The sequence below is a fragment of the Lepidochelys kempii genome, chromosome 7, assembly GCF_965140285.1.
Source record: "Lepidochelys kempii isolate rLepKem1 chromosome 7, rLepKem1.hap1, whole genome shotgun sequence".
NCBI classification, from domain to species: domain Eukaryota; kingdom Metazoa; phylum Chordata; order Testudines; family Cheloniidae; genus Lepidochelys; species Lepidochelys kempii.
In genome coordinates this window covers 116931110-116950890 of record NC_136386.1, presented here as the reverse complement: position 1 = coordinate 116950890, position 19781 = coordinate 116931110, and the positions used below count along the sequence as shown (strand labels likewise).

At 43.7% G+C, this 19781-nt stretch overlaps 1 protein-coding gene across 3 annotated transcripts; it reads right to left on the bottom strand.

The window, feature by feature from the left end:
• Positions 1-89: 89 nt before the first annotated feature.
• Positions 90-19157, bottom strand: SMNDC1 (survival motor neuron domain containing 1). 3 transcript variants are annotated; one of them, XM_073354400.2, is made up of 6 exons: positions 19028-19157; positions 17012-17131; positions 10891-11033; positions 6815-6976; positions 3340-3493; positions 90-1874 (listed from the first exon to the last, which is right to left on the bottom strand). In XM_073354400.2, the coding sequence occupies exons 2-6, from the start codon at positions 17129-17131 to the stop codon at positions 1737-1739; spliced, it is 717 nt and encodes a 238-aa protein (XP_073210501.1). In that variant the 5' UTR covers positions 19028-19157; the 3' UTR covers positions 90-1736. The 3 variants fall into 3 exon arrangements, with proteins under 3 accessions (XP_073210501.1, XP_073210502.1, XP_073210503.1); XM_073354401.2 differs by lacking the exon at positions 19028-19157 and adding an exon at positions 13627-13705 and having other exon boundaries at positions 17012-17099; XM_073354402.1 differs by lacking the exon at positions 90-1874 and adding an exon at positions 2696-2922 and having other exon boundaries at positions 19028-19156.
• Between the last annotated feature and the right edge of the window lie 624 nt (positions 19158-19781).

Genomic DNA, 19781 nt, shown 5'->3' with positions numbered 1-19781 from the left:
TCACTAATTTGTTTCCTTTTCAGCATTTTGTAGTAGTCCTTAGGCAGGGCCCAAGCATTGTGCATTTTCACTTTTCCAAACATCTCCAAGAGATTTTAACACTTTATTTAATAAAAGTTAAACATACAAAACTGAAATTAACACACTTTGTATTCATAAAAATCACTTTCTCCCATTAATAGGAAGAATCTTTTTCTATGCATGGATTCTACACTATCAGTTGCAGAGTTTAGCTTTAGTTGTGACTCAGGTAACTGATGGACATTTCCACCAATCAGTGCATTATCAATTGCTGACATGACCTGATCTAATTAACAAATTACAAAATGATCTACATTAACATAATATACAAGGGAAACATGGTCAAGATTAATGAACAAGAAATACACTTGAATTATTTAATGGAGGAAATAGCCAAAGTACTCCTGTTCATTAACTCAGCCCTAGATTTTACAAAAATAATATCTACAATGTATACAGGGCTATACATTAACTTTTTTTTTTTTTTAAAAAAAACACTTTACGGATTCAGAGGTGGTACCAGTACCGTAAGTGGGAGACACGTAACAGAGGGAAGCAATCATGTACAAAAGGCAAGAACTTTTACATGTGGTTTCCTGAATAAAATTAAAAGGGCTCACTGACAGCGTAGGGCTGAAATTACAATGAAGACTAGGGCCACAGCCAGGATTATAGCAAGGCAGAAACTTCAGACTAGCCTTTACTCATTTCCAACTAATTAAATAGGATCCAGGCATTCTTATCTAATGTGCTTCAGTTCTGTTCAAATGGATGGGAAAAAAAAAAACCCACACAGGCTGCTCAACAAGTTGGAATTTACTGTACAGTTGTCAAGTCCCATAACCAGCCCATGGAACCCAGCAGTGCAAGGTGTAGAAGGGTTGAGAACATGCTTTTCAGATCATATGATTTAAATTTTCCCAACACTTAAATCTTCACTTTTAAAGTGCAGTTTTACTCTGAAATTTGACTCTCTAAAAATGTCATCTTATGGTTCCCTGGTTGTGTCTCAGCGACTTCCAGTTTAAATGTGCTCAGTATACATGTAAGGAGATTCCTCCCTGTAATTTCCAGCCCTGCAAATTCAGTCTGGAATCTCAAAGTGAAGTTGCATTCTTTCTAGCACATGAATCATCACACTACTCATCTATTCTGTGGGCCACATTCTGCCCTCAGTTACACGCTGACTGTCTTCAGTGAGATTGTAAGGGAGTAACTTAGAATTTTATTAACAATTCCATTTTATATACAAGCTAGGATGGAATCCAGCTAACTTTCCCAGAGCTGTACTGGCTCTGTAGTGCTAGTGTAGTTTGTCACTAAAGCAAGGAGATAGGACTGTGAATACAGAGGGAATGAGAAGCTTTTAAAGGGGCCATTTTTACACAGTCATTTTTCTGACCGTACCCTTGCTAAAAATATGAATGGAAGATTCTGGAGACCAGCATTTCAGCATAACTGCTAACAGCAACTCATGAAAACATCTGGCTGCAGAATTTTGCTTTAAGATGACTATATAAAAAGTTTAGTAATGATGAAGGGAGTCAACTGAATAGCTGTAGATTTCTTTAAGGCTCACATCAGCTGAAGCCAAGTGATGGTGACAAAATGAACTATTCACTACATGCCAACAAATAATTTACTTTTAGAAAAATATAATGATAAAAAGATAAGTGTAAAGCCCTGCAGAGATGAAGTTTAGCCTTTCCCCTCTCTTACTGAGGCATCAAATGCCTGACATTATATTTAGAGGTATCTTGATATTGTGTCATGGGTTTGTCTGCAATTCCACATGTTCCAACCCCGACTTTGCCAGTCACGCTCTCAGGGGAAGCAAAAATACTCCTCTTTACCTGAGAAGGAAACAAAAACACCATTCCTGATTAGTCAGTTCAAGACAGTTTGCTACCTGTGAAGACATGAGTACTGATTAGTCAGTTCTCTAATTCTACAATCAATCCTCAACACCCTACTTTACAGACAGGCAAACTGACACATTAATGTACTTACCCAAGGGCACAGGAGGAGTAAGTGGCAGAGACAATGTTAGAACAGAATTTCCTGGCACCCAGCCCTGTGCTCTAATCATGCCTCTTTGTGAGCACTGACAGCCAATGTTCATCAATAAAAGCCACCTTCCCTATCATAAGACTGTTTTCTGGTAAGTGCTCAAAAGGACTGACGTTTTAGCAGTCCTACACTGCCCCTGGGAGAGTGGGAGGAAACCGAGTGGGCAGCAATACAGCAACACTTCAGTCTCCCCACCACCTCCTCTGAAATACGGCTACTCTACCAGACATGGGAAATGGCTCCAAGCTGGCCACACACCAGACTTTCAGGATCTCAGCTCCAGTGGACCCCAATCCTCCCAGTCTGTGCTGCCCTCAACAGTGGGCCCAATGCTCCAGCCTGGCTAAGTGCAAGCTTGGTTTCAAGAGGGAAAACACCTCACCATGCTAAACCAAGGCCAATCAGAAGGCTTTATTATGCACTTGTATTGTATTTTTTAAAATTTCTTGTTATAAGTCATAATAGTGACTAGTAACAGCTTCCAATTCCTGTATACTATTGATGTAAGTCACAGACACAAGTACCTCACCTATAGATAAATCCCAGCACACACCTGTGCATAGGTCGTCTTATAGATCTAGGCTGTGGCAAGAATTCTTTTCCCTGAATAACTTTGACAGAATGTGCATCGCTGTATTTCTATACAATGGCTAACATTACCATTGACAAAGCTAATAGTAGTGAGCTCTCTGTACAATGGCATGAATGTATATTAGTAAAAACCAAAATACACACCATTTGAGGAACAGTGCTGCCACCTTTCACTGGTATTTGTTCTATGCTTTTCCTTATCTCCTGCCCAGTTAGAACAGCCATGAAAAGCTAGGTATGCTGGGTGAATAAGAGATCCAATTACACACTTGCCAGCATTAAGGTCTCACAACAGGTTTCCCAATATATGGCATGATGTGGAGCAGTTTGGCTGCTCCTCCAAATGCAAACTTTTAGTTAATTTATACTAAAAAAATTTTTAAAGGCAACCCCAATTCTTGCATAAAAGTGACCAAGTTTCCCAACCTACACAAGCAAAGACCTAAGACTTACTTTTCATATTTAGGCATGATTACTCAGCCTATCTGCAGCATCAAGCTACCATGATTACTCAGCCTATCTACAGCATCTCACTCGGTTTTGCAGCTGGGCTGCCTCAGATTGTGAAGCATAGTCTGGGCATGGTATTTTTCCTGTAACTTGTAGGTCGGACTACCCCTTTTGCTAACTATTCACACACTGGCAGCATATACAAACCTGGCCTTTTTTGTTTTTAGAATAGGCTCTGTTGTTGAACTGTTGCCACTTGACTTTCTGGTCCTCTCGCTCCTGTTCAAGTTCTTTGATTCTCTGGGCTTTTTTCAAAGCTTTCTTCTTTTTATATTCTCGTTGCTGCGCAATCATCTCTTTTCTGTAGGAAGGAAGGGTAGCCCATGATTATGTTTGTGACTACATTTCCTCTCAATAAAGCACTCTGAGGTACACTAAGTACCAAGAAAGAAACTAAATATAACTATTGTAAGCCATCAGGACTCTCAAATGAATGATTACACAACCAAGTCAGGACTATGTGCGCTTATGAAGAATACTGACAAACCTCCCCAAACAAACTGTACTCCATAAATGCAAAAGCAAAGCTATGAAGTTAGTTATGTGTAACACATGGGTACCATGGTGTGATAAGATCATCTTAAGCCTAGTTTCATCTGTTGCCTGTACAGAACAGATTCATTCTCTGATTCTAGAAAGAACATTAAGTCATTTCTTCTGTAAGACAGTCTATCAATTGAGAGGTTTCAGAGTAGCAGCTGTGTTAGTCTGTATTTGCGAAAAGAAAAGGAGTACTTGTGGCACCTTAGAGATGAACAAATTTATTAGAGCATAAGCTTTTGTGAGCTAAATTTGTTAGTCTCTAAGATGCCACAAGTACTCTTTTTCTTTTAACAATTGAGAATATCATTACAGCATTACACACCTGTAACATTTATCATGCAGAATCAGGAGCAATAAAAATGCTTCAAGCAGGCCATTTCAAATAGAGCAACCCTCAGAGCTGGCACAGATGACAAATTCCCAGTTTCACAAATTCTCAAATGGCCCTTTCAAATATAATCAAATAACATTTCTGAATGTACATGGCTCTTTTCCAACACGGGCCAAATCTCACCATGGTGATCTGCCTGATCTAGGACTCCTGCACTGATCAGGTAATCAGCAGCAACTGTGGTGGGGATTAGGCACAGGGAAAGGGAGAAATGGTCTGAAGCATATCATCCCCTCCACTAGCCTCTTGGAATCTGCAAAGAACTTGATAAAACCCAAATTTGTATGGCCTTTTCTGCAGAAGCTTTATTTAATGCTGTGGAACCCCTTTTGACATGGAAAGGGGGGTTGCAAGAACGGTAGACTGAGGAGAGGAGGGCAAAATGGCTCTAACGAAGCCATAATGCCAGGAACCAAAGGAAGGGACATGAGTGCTGGGGAGCTAGGATAGAGGCACAAGTCCTCCATACCAATGTGGATCAGAGGGGATCTGTATGTGACAGGAACCACATGCCATGCTTCTTCCAAAAGGGGAGGGATTAAGCGCGCGCGCACACACCTGCCACTCCCTCCCCTCAAGGATCATATTAGTGTCCCCAGTTCGGTAAGGCAGAGTGAGTACCCATCCTATGAGTTTCTCCTACAACCTACCGTAGGCTGGAGGAAGGACGCAAGAGCTGCTCCAGTACTTGGGTCTCCAAATAGACTGGTTCCCAAGATGTAACCCCTCTACATTTTGGTTTCTTATCAGGAAGCTGTGAATCAGGAACCTCTTGGTGCTAGCTGGCAGAGGGCACAGAGGGTGCCTAGAGTTTTACAGGGATCTCCTGGGTCAGATACATGCACAATAATTCACTATAAGGTGGCATGCAAAGTCTCTACCAAGAGCCAGTAGCCCACTGGCCATCATAAACACTGCGAAACATGTGTACAGATAATATTTGAAGTGTTGTGTGTCTGTGCTGAGAATTATGTTCTTAAAGCAGGTAATCAGAAGGTGACATGTCTTGGACAGGTTCCTTTCAAGCAGGAAGAAACAGACACTTAACTTTCTGTCTGGTCACATGTGTATTAGGCATTGTATGTCTCACAATGGATGCCTGTTTCAATACTGAGCCAAGTTAATCAAGCGACTGCAAAATCTTGGAGAGGAAATTTACAGGAAGGAATAAACAGCAGGTGTGAGTATATCCTGGGGTATATCTGGGGGTGCAGAGGTACAGCCTGGATCCTTCACTGAGAAAGCAAGCTAGCCGCATGTTTATCTTATGAACAAAGGGTCAGACCCAAACCTGCTGTAAAGTGCTGGAAGGACTTTGGGTGAGCACTGATCTATAAGACAGGAAAGTATCTAGTTATGCCTAGGTTCTAGAATTTTTGTTATGATTGTATGGTATATTTAACCATTTGTTTCCAATACCTTACTTGCTACCACCTGGATCTCTCTACTTTGTTAAATAAACTGTGACTTGTTTTTACTATAAACATATCTAAGTACTGACAGGTTTCAGAGTAGCAGCCGTGTTAGTCTGTATCTGCAAAAAGAACAGGAGTACTTGGGGCACCTTAGAAACTAACAAATTTATTAGAGCATAAGCTTTCGTGGGCTACAGCCCACTTCATCGGATGCATAGAATGGAACATATAGTAAGAAGAAATATATATACATGCAGATAAGCTGGAAGTTGCCATAGAAACTGTGAGAGGCTAATTAGTTAAGATGAGCTACAGCTCACAGTTTGTATGGCAACTTCCAACTTATCTGTATGTATATATATATATATATATATTTCTTCTTATTATGTGTTCCATTCTATGCATCGGATGAAGTGGGCTGTAGCCCACGAAAGCTTATGCTCTAATAAATTTGTATATCTAAGTGCTGTGTTTTAAACAGAACGATAATCTGAGGTGTAGTAAATTGGGGTGCACTGCTTCTTTGGCAGTAGCAAACCTGTGAATACTGTCAGCACCCACTGGAACAGGGACAGGACACTCCAGGGAGATGCTTGAAGGCAGGAATATGCCTAGTACTAACCTGAAGCAAGAGGACCTGCTGAGGTTAAGAGGGGAGTGCTTGTGTTGCCCGTGGCCAGTGAAGTCAGGGAGCTGACCTATGGCAGGCACAGACCAGGCTTCCTCACGCTAAGGGCAGTGAGGTGCCTCACAACCCTGGGTACTCCCACAAAGAGTCAAAGAAGCTTCACCTGTTGAAGATATTTTTTCATTCTCCAAACGAAAACTTGTCTATGCAGCACTTACAATTTCAAGCAGGAGCTCTGAAAAGCTTCTGCTAGATTACAGGCATCTACCACTTCTTTAATCAGTAATTTATAATATACTCACTATTTCACCACACACACAAGTCTCTATCTTCTCCTGAAACATAAACTGTAAGCATCATCTCCATCTTGCGTTACTCTTTACCTGATCATGATTTGGAACCTACATTGTTTAGAACTGGCCTCTTTGCTGGCAATGAAAGTATTCTACTTTTCTCTCTCACATTAATATCCTGGATAAATATGACAGCAGAACTGGTCTAAGAGTGAGATGCTAACAGGCTGTTTTACCAGAGCGCGTTTCCTTAAGCAAATTCCATCCATCCATCCACCACACGAACGCAACATGCTTGGCTGGCCTATGTTCTTTGTTAGAGTACACATCTAAAGTTATACAAGTCACTTACTTGGACATGGGTTTGTTGCCACTGTCCTCTTTTGCCTTTCTTCCCTCTTCTACAGGTTTGAGGTTGAGCAGAGGCGTGACTTCAGCATTGCCATATCCAGCAAATGTGATTGCAGCAGTACCATTCTCCTCATCTATCTCTTCAATCTCAGCTTCATAACACCTGTAAAGATATCATGGCTGTAAGCATGTGAGTAATGGTTTAATACTCAGCCCTACAACACCTACCCTGTTATTCAGCTACTAACATTAAGTTAAGTACTTGCTACCAATCTGCTTAAATTAAGTACTTGCTACCAATCTGCTTCGTTTTTTGGGACAAAATACAAATCAAGCCAAGAAGTTAATGTTCTTTAAGAACCTAAGTACATCAATCCTGCACAAGAGCTTAACCTCACTAGCTGATCAAGGAGCCAGTGACAATTTTAAGGCCCAAGAGCTATTTAGACTAGAAACAAATGTCTCGTGCAACTGCAAAGTTAAGAATCTCACTTTTTTCCCTAGTTGGTAGGTCATGCAGTATTAGATTTTAAAACTATGGCATTCTAGATAACACAGATTAGAGCTAGTCAGGAATTTTCTGACTGAATGCTCTTCCACCAGAAAATGCTGAATTGTTGAAACTAAAACTGTTCACAGGAAAGAGCTAGTTTTGAATTTGACAAATCTTCTGATTCAAATTTAAAAAAGAAAAAGTTTCAAAATTGTTTAAACATCCTGTTTTGTCATTTTCTAGTTCAAAACAACTTTTTCTTTCGAACCTGTAGTTAATTTATACTAAAAATTTTTTAAAAGGCCATACTAATTCTTTTTGGATCACCTGTTTACAAAGGTTTTGAGACTGACTTTTTGTTTCAATTTGGGATGGGGAAAAAACTTGAAGCCTCTAAATCTCCCTCCCAGCTCTGCTACAGAGGCATGAGACTACACTTACAGATATAATTCCAATTAACACCTGCCTACGTCGTTTTGATATAGTCACCATCTTGACAAACACTTGAATTGAGTTAAATACCAATGCTTTATACTGTATGAAAACTGAGGGAAGCCCCAGCTTTTGTGTGGTAGGAAGCATTAATCTCTAGCTAGCACTTCTTGAGACACTGGCTGCTTAAATCATGTTGTAGCTTCAGTGGAAAGAAACAAGATAGTAATCCAAGTGAGTAAGGTCCAATACCACTTGGCGTGCCAGAACTAGAAACATCTAAGTGGACCAGTACAAATACTTTCAGATCCAACAAACTTTTCATTGTGATCACTGGTTTAGGACCAGAGCTTAGGACCCAGTAGTGACCTAAGAATTTAAAAAATGTAACGTTTATGATCTCAGGTGAGAAAATATTTCAGCCATCAATGCCTAGAAACAGAAGAAGTGTTTTCATTTTTGAAAAGTTTATTTTCTATATGAAAATATCAATAATTGTGCATCAGTGCATATATTTGGTTTTCACTACATTAGCAGCTCCATTGTACAAGGATTCAACTCTTTTCTAAGAGAAGGAAACAGGATGTTTACTCAATCTGAACAGTTTGATTAGAAAAAATTCAAAAATGCTTCTATGTTACAAAAGAAAGGATAAACTATCATTTTGAAAATAAATATCTTTGTATTTCAAAGACTACAAGATCAGACTAAATTGAAGCAACCCCAGAAACTCTCAATAGCATTAGCTGAGGGAGTCAAAACCAACTATTTTGGTACAGCATCTCCAGAGCATGGTACAGCCAAGTATCAAGCCCCTAAAGACAGAGTAATCTTGATAGAATAGAACTACAGTTCCTTTACAGCAGGGGTTGGCAACCTATGGCACGCATGTCAAAGACGGCAGGCGAGCCGATTTTTAATGGCATGCTGCTGCCTGCTGAGTCCCAGCCACCGGCCCCACTCAGCCCGCTGCCGAACCCACGCTGGGACCCCAGCAGGCAGCAGCGTGCCATTAAAAATCCTACCCGTCCCGGTCCACTTTTCTCTGCGCCCCCCCAGGCTGCTGCTCCAGAGCAAGCAAGCTCCCCCCCTCTCCTGCCTCTTCCCCCAGTGTCCTCTCCCTCCCCGTTGCCGATCAGCTGATGGCCTTTGGAAGGGAGGGGGAGAATCAGAGCAGTGCTCACTGCTCTGGGGAAGAGGTGGAGATGGGGCCTTAGGGAAGGGGGGGTGGAATCAGGGCATATCCCCTCCAGCCCCCTGCCATGAGCCTCTCTGGGCAGGGGGCTGGGAGCACCCCCCATGACCCCAGCCCACAGCCCCAGCCCTCTGCCCTGATCCCTGCACCCCCCACACACACCCAGCCCTCTGCCCCGACCCCTGCACCCCCCACACACACCCAGCCCCCTGCCCCGACCCCTGCACCCCCCACACACACCCAGCCCCCTGCCCCGACCCCTGCACCCCCCACACACACCCCTGCATCCCCCCACGACCCTAGCCCCGACTCCAGTACCCCCACACATACCCAGCCCCCCAACACCCCATGCCCTGACTTCTGCACCCCCCTCACATGCCTCCAGCCCTGACTCCTGCACCCCACACACATACCCAGCCCCCTCACACCCCATGTCCTGACTCTTGCACCCCCCACATTCCCACCCTCAACCTGAGCACCAAACGGGAGCTCCTGTACGCCCCCACACCCCTCATTCCCACCTGCACCCCTCGCACCAAATGGGAGCTGCCCAGGTAAGCACTCCACACCCAAACCCCAACCCTGAGCCCCCTCCCTCATTCTAGCTCCTACCCAGACCCTACACCCCAACCCCCAGCCTGCTCCTTCACCCACAGGGAGAGCCCTGTGCTCAGTGCACTCCCACCCTCAGCTCAGTCCAGAGAAAGAGGAAGAGAATGGGCTAGAACCAGGGAGAAGGCAGGTACCCACTATGTCAGCAGGGCCGGGATCCCAGACCAGCAGTGGGCTGAGCGGGGCCGGCAGCCGGGACCCTGGCTGGCAGGAGCCGGTGGACTGAACCCCAAACTGGCAGTGGGCTGAGTGGCAGCAGGCTGAGCGGCAGCAGGCTGAGCGGCTCAGCCCACTGCCACTCTGGGGTCCCGGCTGTCAGCCCCGCTCAGCCCACTGCCGGTCTGGGGTTCTGGCTGCCTGCCCCTTGCTAGCCAGGGTCCCGGCCGCAGGCCCCACTCAGCCCGCTGCCGGCCTAGGTGAACGGAACCCCAGGCCGGCAACAGGCTGAGTGGGCCGGCGGCATAAGATCAGCATTTTAATTTAATTTTAAATGAAGCTGCTTAAGCATTTTGAAAATCTTGTTTACCTTACATATGACAATAGTTTAGTTATATAATATACAGACTTATAGAGAGACCTTCTAAAAAATGTTAAAATGTGTTACTGGCATGCGAAACCTTAAATTAAAGTGAATAAATGAAGACTCGGCACACCACTTCTGAAAGGTTGCCGACCCCTGCTTTACAGTCAAATGATGACAGGTTTCAGAGTAACAGCCGTGTTAGTCTGTATTCGCAAAAAGGAGTACTTGTGGCACCTTAGAGACTAACCAATTTATTTGAGCATGAGCTTTCGTGAGCTACAGCTTACTTCATCGGATGCACGGCATGCATCCGATGAAGTGAGCTGTAGCTCACGAAAGCTCATGCTCAAATAAATTGGTTAGTCTCTAAGGTGCCACAAGTACTCCTTTTCTTTTAGTCAAATGATGGTGTTCCAAATTAAATGCACAGACTTAAATCTCTCAGTCATTTTTCATGACAGTGAGTAAATGTAAAATATATTAACAGAATGGCAATTACATACCCCGGGTACATTTGATAGGCACTACACTAAATGATTATAATTAGTTTATGAAAGTGTAAGGTTTTTTAAAAGTTGTATATATTATATTTCTTTTAAGGGCGGTGACAAGAAAAGGTGTTTTCAGAATCACCGAATGTCAAATTCGTTTGGTCTATAATATTGAACTTCACTAAAAGGAAATACAATGGTTACTTAATTTCTCTTAGCTATTTTTTGTTAGAATTACTCAAATGGGGTAGTTCAAGCTGAATGAAAATCTCTTACCATTGTACTGTATTATTTCATGTAACAGTTAGAGAAGTTTGTTTTCTACACTTACTGTCCATCTTCACTCCATATTGCCATACATTTATCCCCAACCTTCCAGGAGTGACTGGGTAGGGCAGAAGCAGAACTATCAGAACTTGCAAGGGCTTCCGAAGGTTGTGTTGAAAGGAGATCTTTGGTTAATTCTATAACTTCCTGGAAAAGGAAGAGGCAAAAAATACACTTTCAAACACCATTACTGTGCTTTATTTTTTCCCCAAGTTGACAGATCTATTTTGTAGTAGTTATTGTATTAAACGTATATCTGATGTAAAGCAGACTGCTGGCTAATTACCACTAATTACAATGTATTAGCCTTCGACATCACAGATGTAGAAGAAAGCGATGTATGACTGTATGCTATATTGAAATGAGGCCACCTCTTCACCCTGGGTCAACTCTGAAAATGCCCCAATGTTTCCTTTTCACAGCAATTCTTTCTAGCTGAACTGCTTTTGCATAGGCTCAGAGACATAGCCAGCTATTCATGTGGAAACAATCCTTGATGCGACTCTTTGCACGTGTGCTGCACATGATTCTCAATTTCTGTCTGAAGAGCACATCGCAGCAACGGGGAGTAAGCCAGTATTACATTCACTGCTCATAAGGAAGACAAGGGCTAAATTGATTCAAATAAACTTTAAGATAGATAACTGTGAATATTTTGCTTTTCCACCTCAACTGCAGTTTATTTTTCATTAGGCGATTATTTTAAAAATGATTGGTTAGCCCAGAAATTACACATTTCTTAGTTTTAGAATACTGCATATAAAATAAGCGTACTAATGATAAGCACCTCTGAATGAGAGGTGCCATTTTTTCAGTTCCTTTGAAAAAGTGGGGACTGGTTGAGCTGAAGTATCCACAGAGATATTTTGGAGAGAGGAGTGACTCCTTTTTGAGATCCCAGTTTAGGAAAGTATCCCATTTCAGGAAAGCACTTAGGAACATGCTTAATTGCCTTCCCGAACAAAGATGGGCTTAATTATGCACTTAAGCACTTTCCTGAATCCGGGCCTCAAAGTGCGGGGCCAGAACCACCTCATTAACCTGACAGAATGACCGGAACAAGACAAATGGCAGAGGAAAATATATCTTTTTTCTATTAATTGATTTTTAGTGCCTTTAGACACTACAGAGTGAAGTCTTATTTATTCATAGAGCAGATACAGCACAGTACACAGCAATGCAAGTCTCCAGCCAATGCCCTGCCACTGTGATTGGACTTGGAGGCACCACTTCTATGGGTAGGTGTTTAGTTCAGTCTCAGTGTTACCTATTTTAAAACAAAATAACTTCCCCAATTAGGTAGACACCATCTTTGTTGACTCGGGAGCCAAAATAGGTAGGCAAATTTCCAGGTTTTCTATCAACTTTGTAAGCCAGTGGAACAAAAAATACTTAGATGGTTTAGAGGGTCAGAATTTGAATGCATATTTTTCACCTTAATTAGGAAGATATTTAGTGTCTACTCCTTTTATTGCAATGTAGCAAATGCCAATTGAATCAGTGCTACTCTCTTACTTGCCAGTGTGAAGATTCTTGATCACTGCAACTGAAAAAATACGTAGTTCAACAGCCAGCAGATAAAAGCAAAACACAAGCACTTCCCTACGTGAGGAAAGGCAACTCCACAATTCATACACAAGAAATGGTGTCAGCCCTTACAATATCACAATATTTTTATCTGATGCAAGTCACAAAATTAAGGGCAAATTTTTCAATTAAGGAGATTACAGACATTCTGCATTTCCCCCCACTATAACCCTCTCCTCTCCACAGATTTGCCCCACAACACGTTAGGTCTATGCTGCTGCTCCCACAAATAACACTGCCCAGAGGCAAGGCCAGCAGCAGGGTGAACTGGGAGCGATTCTAATCAGGTTTGCCGGGGCAGAAACGGAACATGCTGGTCCAGCACAGGCACAGGCGTTCTTTGCAACTGCTGGCTGTGGGGTGATTTGAATAAAGAAACTGTACTGGTGATGAGGAACATCCTTTTTCAAAATGGATGCCCGTGGTAGCTCATGAAACAATACAAAGCATGAAGATTCAACGTTCCTGACGCCACCGTTTTCCTTAGTCAAGATCCAAGATGACAAGTACTATTGGTAAGTGGTACACCCTAAAGAAGATTTGAAAGGCCCCAAAAAGAAAACTCTACAGTCTTGACAGACTCCCCCATCCCACTTTTCTTAATAAATGGAATCAACAAGTATCTAGACAGTGGGACAGGAAGGCTGTGGGACCCAGCAGGGTTCCTCTCTCAGCTCAGCAGAGATGAGAGAGAACAGCTGGAGCCTGATTCATTAAACCTCATTGATAAAGTAAGGGCCTATAAAGAGAAGGAAAGCTCAAGGCAGAGGGAAGGCTACTCTTCATTCCTCCAGAAGTTTGAGGATTCTACTCAGGTAATTCCCAGAGACCAACCCCATAAAGCATATGTTTAGTTTTCTTATATGTACTTTTGTTTGAGTACCTAGCACAGAGGCACAAAGGGCCTGACAACTGGATTCTCTTTTGTTTGTTGATATCTGAACCAATCAATCAGACCTCCCTAACAAGGAGGTTTGGGGTTTGTTTTTGCTTTAGAAAACCCTCTGATGATTTTGTGGCAGGGACTGGAACAGAGGATATGGCCACAGTCTACCTTTACTATAATCTTTATTTTGCAGAATATTGCATATGGGTCAACACTGATTTTGATATTTAGAATATTTCATTTGAGGGAGCTCCTTAGAGTACATACCATTAATTACTTTTCCTTCCCCAGGTCTGAGTTCTAACACTGCTCCTTCACTCACAGAGCGGGTGGTAGTAGCAGTAATCTGCAAATCCAGGAAGCATCATGGCTTGTGATATGTGTATCAGCAGGTCAAATAGAGTACAGCTGTGCACTGATTACCTGAAGGTAAGCGTTTCAGATATACAGAAACCACTGTAATTTTGAGACAGTTGACTTACTCCTGCCTCCTTCATAAGTCGTTTATCTATTAAAATAGTTTATTGTAGAACTAGAGTGAATATGCACCCAGATTACTCAATCAACAATTCACTGACTTTACCAGTTGTTTAAAGGGTAGGCTATAAACAAACTTGTAGTAAAAATCTTATTTTGCCTACGTATCTTAATACTAGACACAGATAGTGGACAGAAATTTGAACCATACACACCATATCTTGAATTGGTTAGGGATCCAATACATCTGTTTTGTTGTTCTAACATACAGTATACTATAGAGCTAGTGAGAACACAACTGGGGTATTGCACATAGTAGGAGGGCATCACATTACAGTAACAGCTGAGGAACTGGAAGGTGCAGAAAAGCGCCATTAGGTTTATGCAGAGTTTCACGGATTAGGGAAACTAGATTTGTAGAAATAAGGGAATGGGAGAAAAAGAAAACTATCCCATAAAACTCTTAAAGCAGTAAGTTGAAAAAACATGAGGGCACCAACTGAAACTAACAGAACAGGCATTGAAGGAGATTGAAAACAAGAAGTTTATTTAAGCAGAAAATAACGTGGTACACACTACCAAAGCAGGAAGAGAAGCTGCAACTGTCTCATGTATTCAGACATCACACTGCATTTATGGGGGATGAGGGGGTGGCTCTGCACTCTAGATAGACTAGCTCATGAACTACAGTAAAATAACACTACAGAAATCTTTAAAGGCTGAATGGCTCATGTTTAAAGCAAGATTTGTGGGGAAGAGTTAGAATGTGTTCTTAATGCCTACCATAGCAAAACTGCTAATTAAGGTAGCCACATGCAGCCAAATAAGCTATACAGTGTGACTTGCTGCCACCTTCCTATGACATGGAGATGCAACCTGTGGAGACTACAGGTCCCAGCATGCAAAGATCCATCCTTATGAGAGTGGCTTTTCACACAAGTCAAGATGGAGCTCTGTATTGTGGAGTGCATAGTTACACCATGTTAAAGAGGAGGCTGGCTGCAATCCACTCTAGTTCATGCAAGTTAGATTTGATCCTTGGTTGCATAGGTACCTTGCTAGAAGTCCCTCAGTAAAGTAAAAGATGGGGAGCCCATTTTATATATGAAAATATCTTGGTCAAAGCTGAGCATGCTGTGTATGGTAATGATGGATGCAATACTGAGATAAAGGATTGTTTAAGATAATCTTTAGAATAAACAGGAAACAATTTAATTGACACAAAAAAAATAAAGTTGGATTTATTTTCCATTTTTAAAGGTGGAATGTATGAGTAGCAAACTTTTTGGAGCTGGGAATGCAAACATCTTCCCTGTTCTATGCAGAGAGCTTTTATTTAATTTTTTTTCCAAGTTGTCCTTTCACATCAGTGATTTCCACACATCAAAGCAGACCTTGTATTGGTATTAGAAATATGAGTTTTGCTCTGCATTTTAAAAATATACACATGCTTTTAAGAATGTGCAATTAAGTATATTCTGATTATACTACAACGTTCCCTGTGGACAAAAGACCTTTACATTTAAAAGAAAATCTAAAGCTTATTGATAGAAGACATTGATTTAGCTTGTTTTTGAGTTGTATTTTTATTGTTACCATTTCTTCAAGCAGCAGCAGCTACTGAATGCTGCAGTGGGTAATTTTATCTACTTAAGTTTTGTGAATAACAACTTGGCTGCTATAGTGCTCACTCGCTTGTGCGCTCTCTCTCTAGCAATAACATAGTAGTTTGCACCCATACCCTAACATTTAAGAAAACATTAAATACAGGCACAATTATGTGCCAATTTTGTTGCCTGAAGTGATAAAGGCCTTTTTAATCAAGTTGAAGGTGTTCATGTCATTGTCCAAAGTGGGTCTAATGAGGACTTTGAGTAGCTTTTATCTATCAACAAAAAGTAACTTATGAGATTAAGTCTAAACATATTCCAGGTGGTGGCACATTTAACACTGCATAACAAATCTGGCATTCCTTACATACCCAGAACTTCTATTAAAAAGTCAGTGAGAGGCTAAGGTGTGCCAGGATTTCAGACTTACGCTGTAAAAGTATTTCAGCTATCTTTATGGATGTGAAAACAACAAGGAGTCTGTTGGCACCATAAGACTAACAGATTTATTTGAGCATAAGCTTTCATGGGTAAAAAACCCATTTCTTCAGATGCTTATGCCCAAATAAATCTGTTAGTCTTTAAGGTGCCACCGGACTCCTCGTTGTTTTTGTGGATACAGACTACCACTGCTACCCCTCTGATACTTGATTTATAGATGTGATTGAACGTGTACATAATGAGTAAACCAAATCGGCATCAAATTAATTTCTCCATGTACATTTGTGTTGACTCAGTGCTCAGGATAGCCCAAATGCTGTGACAAATGGAAATAGCTACATAGTTTAAATGGAGCATGCAATGGCTTTATTTAAAAAATGCAGATGACATGAGTGGAGATTAGATTCAATTACAAGGTGATAAAATTTGATGCCTACAATTTACTGGTATTATTCTAATGCCACAAAAAGGCCAATGAAGAAGATTGGGAAAGGCTGTCTTTGCACAAATTTTTATAAAAAGTATAAAAATGTGTATAGTAAAAAAAGACTGTTTGCATATTTTTTTCATAGTTCTCTCTCCAACCCTTTGGAAGTTAAAACGGTTCTTTACACAAATTTTGTTCTTCCTTCAGCCTGCATGTGCAATGCAACAGTGTGGTCACTATCAACTTGAGCTAAGATATGAATTTTTCTTTAGCTGCTTTTTTTTTTTTTAAATGGAGGCAATATTTAAGTGTTTCAGCCAAAGACTTGCACATCTCAGATAAGAAGAACTCCTTTTTCTTCTTGATGGTGAGGTACTAACATCTTCTTTTAAAAACAAATCAAATAGCAGTGACTTTTTTTTTAAAAGCATATAAAACAACATGACTGTTTAATAAACTTAAAAAGACAGGCCAAACTTTGGCACTGCCTGCTATACCACTGTCCCTTCAAACAATCTGAGATCATAGAGCAAACCTTTAACTTACATTTTGCAATAACCCTGACAAGCATTTATTATTTTTTGAAGTGCAAATGCCCAGCAACAAGCTATGTCTCTGCTTGAGAGAAAGTGATGGCATTTTTGCTGACATTACTCAGGATAGAAAGATCTCAGTTTCTAATTCCCTCCATCCTCACCTGTAAGTCTTTTTTTAATTTTAGTAAGTCTTCATTTTCTCCATTCCCAGAAAGAGCGGCCTCAACTTGCTGGAGCTGAGCTTTGTAGCTAGCTAGTTGTTTTGCAAGATCTTCTGACATCTGTAAAAGAAGTAAATCTTAGAACAGAAAGTAGCAAAACTGCTTTGATAAACTGTTTTGTAGTGAAAATAAAATAGAACTTGTAACTGGTTAAAAAGATGTTACAGCTATCATAGATGACATCTAACATACTAATTTTTAGTATTCTGCTATTTCAGTGGATAACCACTCCTCCACTGTCATACTAATTCTGATCAACTCTGATCAAAACCAACAACAACAAAAAAAGCCTTGAAATAAGTAACTTACAAGTTGTGTGTATACAATAGTGGACACTATACAAATGAATAACACTATCTTTAACACTTAGCACATAAAGATTCATATCTTCAAAATATTCTGAGGTCCCAGACATTATAATTTTGCCTTTCCCCTTATAAACAGCATTATCTTCACATTCTCAGTTAGTCTCTTTAGATGTGTATACACCACTCTCACGTGACAATGAAATCAGCCTCACTCAATGTTCTATCATCTTGTTTTAAGCCACTTTTTAGATAATAAAACACACACTTCTTTTAAAGTTAATGTAATTTTAGCCTTTCCTTCTAATGTCTTCTGCATAGGGCATCACCTAATGGAGACAAAATTAGCCTTTTGTTAGGGATGGATTGGTGAAGCCTGTAAGCTCTTTGGGTCAGGGACAGTCTATTTGTTGTGTGCTTGTACAGCGTTCTATGACTAGAACTCCTAGGTGTCAGAATACAAAAAAATAAAATGGAGAGATGACTTACTAATTCATAAATTCAGAGCAGTGCAACTGTAATAGAAGGTGCCTTTCTCTACTTTCACAAGTAATAGTCATGCAGGACAGTTTACAGCATGCACCCCCTTCCCAACCCAGGGACTGGGCTTAGGGGCTGGGGGAAGAGGAAGTAAAGGGGAACTCCGAGCACAGGCAGTGGAGGGGGTGCGGGGGAAAGTTAAAGCTAGGCTCTGAGGAGAGGGGCGAAAGATGCGGGGGAGGGAGGGCTGGTGGGGCACAAGATGGGCGGGCTCGTCTATGGAAGGTGAATGGAGCAGACAGGAGCACGGAGGAGGAGGAGCTAGAGCCTTTGCAGGCGGGCAGGAGCACGCGGGGTGGGGCTAAGACCTGGGGGGGGGAGAACAGGACGCGGGGGGGGGGGACTAGGGCCTGTGGGGGCTGACAGGACCGGGTGGAGGTGGGGCTAGGGCCTGTTGGGGCGGGTGGGGGAGAGAAAAGACAGGGCCGGGAGCTAAGGCCTATGGGGAATGGGGGCTGACAAGACCGAGGGGGGGGGTGGAGGTGGGGCTAGGGTCTGTTGGGGGAGGGGGGGAAGAAACGACAGGGCCGGGAGCTAAGGCCTAGGGGGGCTGACAAGACCGAGGGGGGGGGTGGAGGTGGGGCTAGGGCCTGTTGGGGGAGGGGGGGAAGAAACGACAGGGCCGGGAGCTAAGGCCTAGGGGGGCTGACAAGACCGAGGGGGGGGGTGGAGGTGGGGCTAGGGTCTGTTGGGGGAGGGGGGGAAGAAACGACAGGGCCGGGAGCTAAGGCCTAGGGGGGCTGACAAGACCGAGGGGGGGGGTGGAGGTGGGGCTAGGGTCTGTTGGGGGAGGGGGGGAAGAAACGACAGGGCCGGGAGCTAAGGCCTAGGGGGGCTGACAAGACCGAGGGGGGGGGGTGGAGGTGGGGCTAGGGTCTGTTGGGGGGGCGGGGCTGAGGGAGAAGGAGGTGGTGGGCCTAGGCCAGAGGAATTCCGCGCCTGAGCGGGGGAGGGGGCCCCCGACCCAGCCTGCCAGGCGGGAGGAGAAGGGGTCGGGCCGGGGAGCCTCGGAGCAGCCTCCGGTGGGAGACGGGGCGGTGCCGGGGCTCGGCTCGGCCCCCCCACCCCCCCCCCGCCTGCGCGGGAAGGGTTAATAGCCGCTTCCTCTCACCTTGGTCGCGGGGGGGGATCCGCGCCGCGCTCGGTCCCGTCAGGCCTGGGCCGCTTCCTCCTCCCCGCGACACACGGAGCCAGGAGCCGCGGGCACCAACAATCGCGAGACTTGCGGGGGAGGGGGCGCGGAACGAGTCAGTCACGTGCCCGCCGCTGGTCAAAGGGCACGAGGCCGGGAGGGATGCGCTCTGGGTGGCCACGTGACGGTAGCGGGAGGGCAGCGGAGAGCGCGCGCGAGCTGGCTCATCCGGGTACCTTCAGGGCGTCGGCGGGTGAGGTGGAACGCCCCGCCCTCCGCTCCAGTGCAGCCCGGTGCGGGGAGGTGCCTCAGGGGCGCGTCCCCTCCGCGCTGTGGGGACTGAGGGAGAGACATGACGCCTGAGGGGCGCGTTGCGGGGCGGGTCTGTGCACGCCCTGGGCAGAGCTACGGTGTTGCAGCCATTAACTGCTGCCCCGCCCCTCTGCAAGGCAAGGGGAGCTGTTAACGTCTCTGCTTCCCAGCTGGGGAAACTGAGGCACGGAGCGGTTACGGCTAAGGTGGCCGCTCCTCTGTTTACCACCCTCGTGGACGTGCTGGGTCTTTCGGGAACGGCGTGACCCTGCCTTCGCCGGTGGGACCTGGGACTCACGGGTGCCTGGAAGGTCAGGCTGGGAGGAGGGCGGGGGGAACCCATTTTTAAGCGTGTGCGCCGCCCCCCCCCCCCGTCCAAGGCTCAGTATGACGTTGCCTGCACGGTCACGCTGCTGGGGGT

Bases quoted from the DNA above. Each gene is read 5' to 3' on its own strand.
- SMNDC1 (XM_073354400.2), bottom strand. From the start codon at position 17,131: ATGTCAGAAGATCTTGCAAAACAACTAGCTAGCTACAAAGCTCAGCTC. The intron at 11,034-17,011 runs GTGAGGATGGAG...TTCCTTTTCCAG, and splicing joins AATTAAAAAAAGACTTACAG to GAAGTTATAGAATTAACCAA. The intron at 1,875-3,339 runs GTTTGTATATGC...TTTCCTTCTCAG, and splicing joins CTAAAAACAAAAAAGGCCAG to GTAAAGAGGAGTATTTTTGC.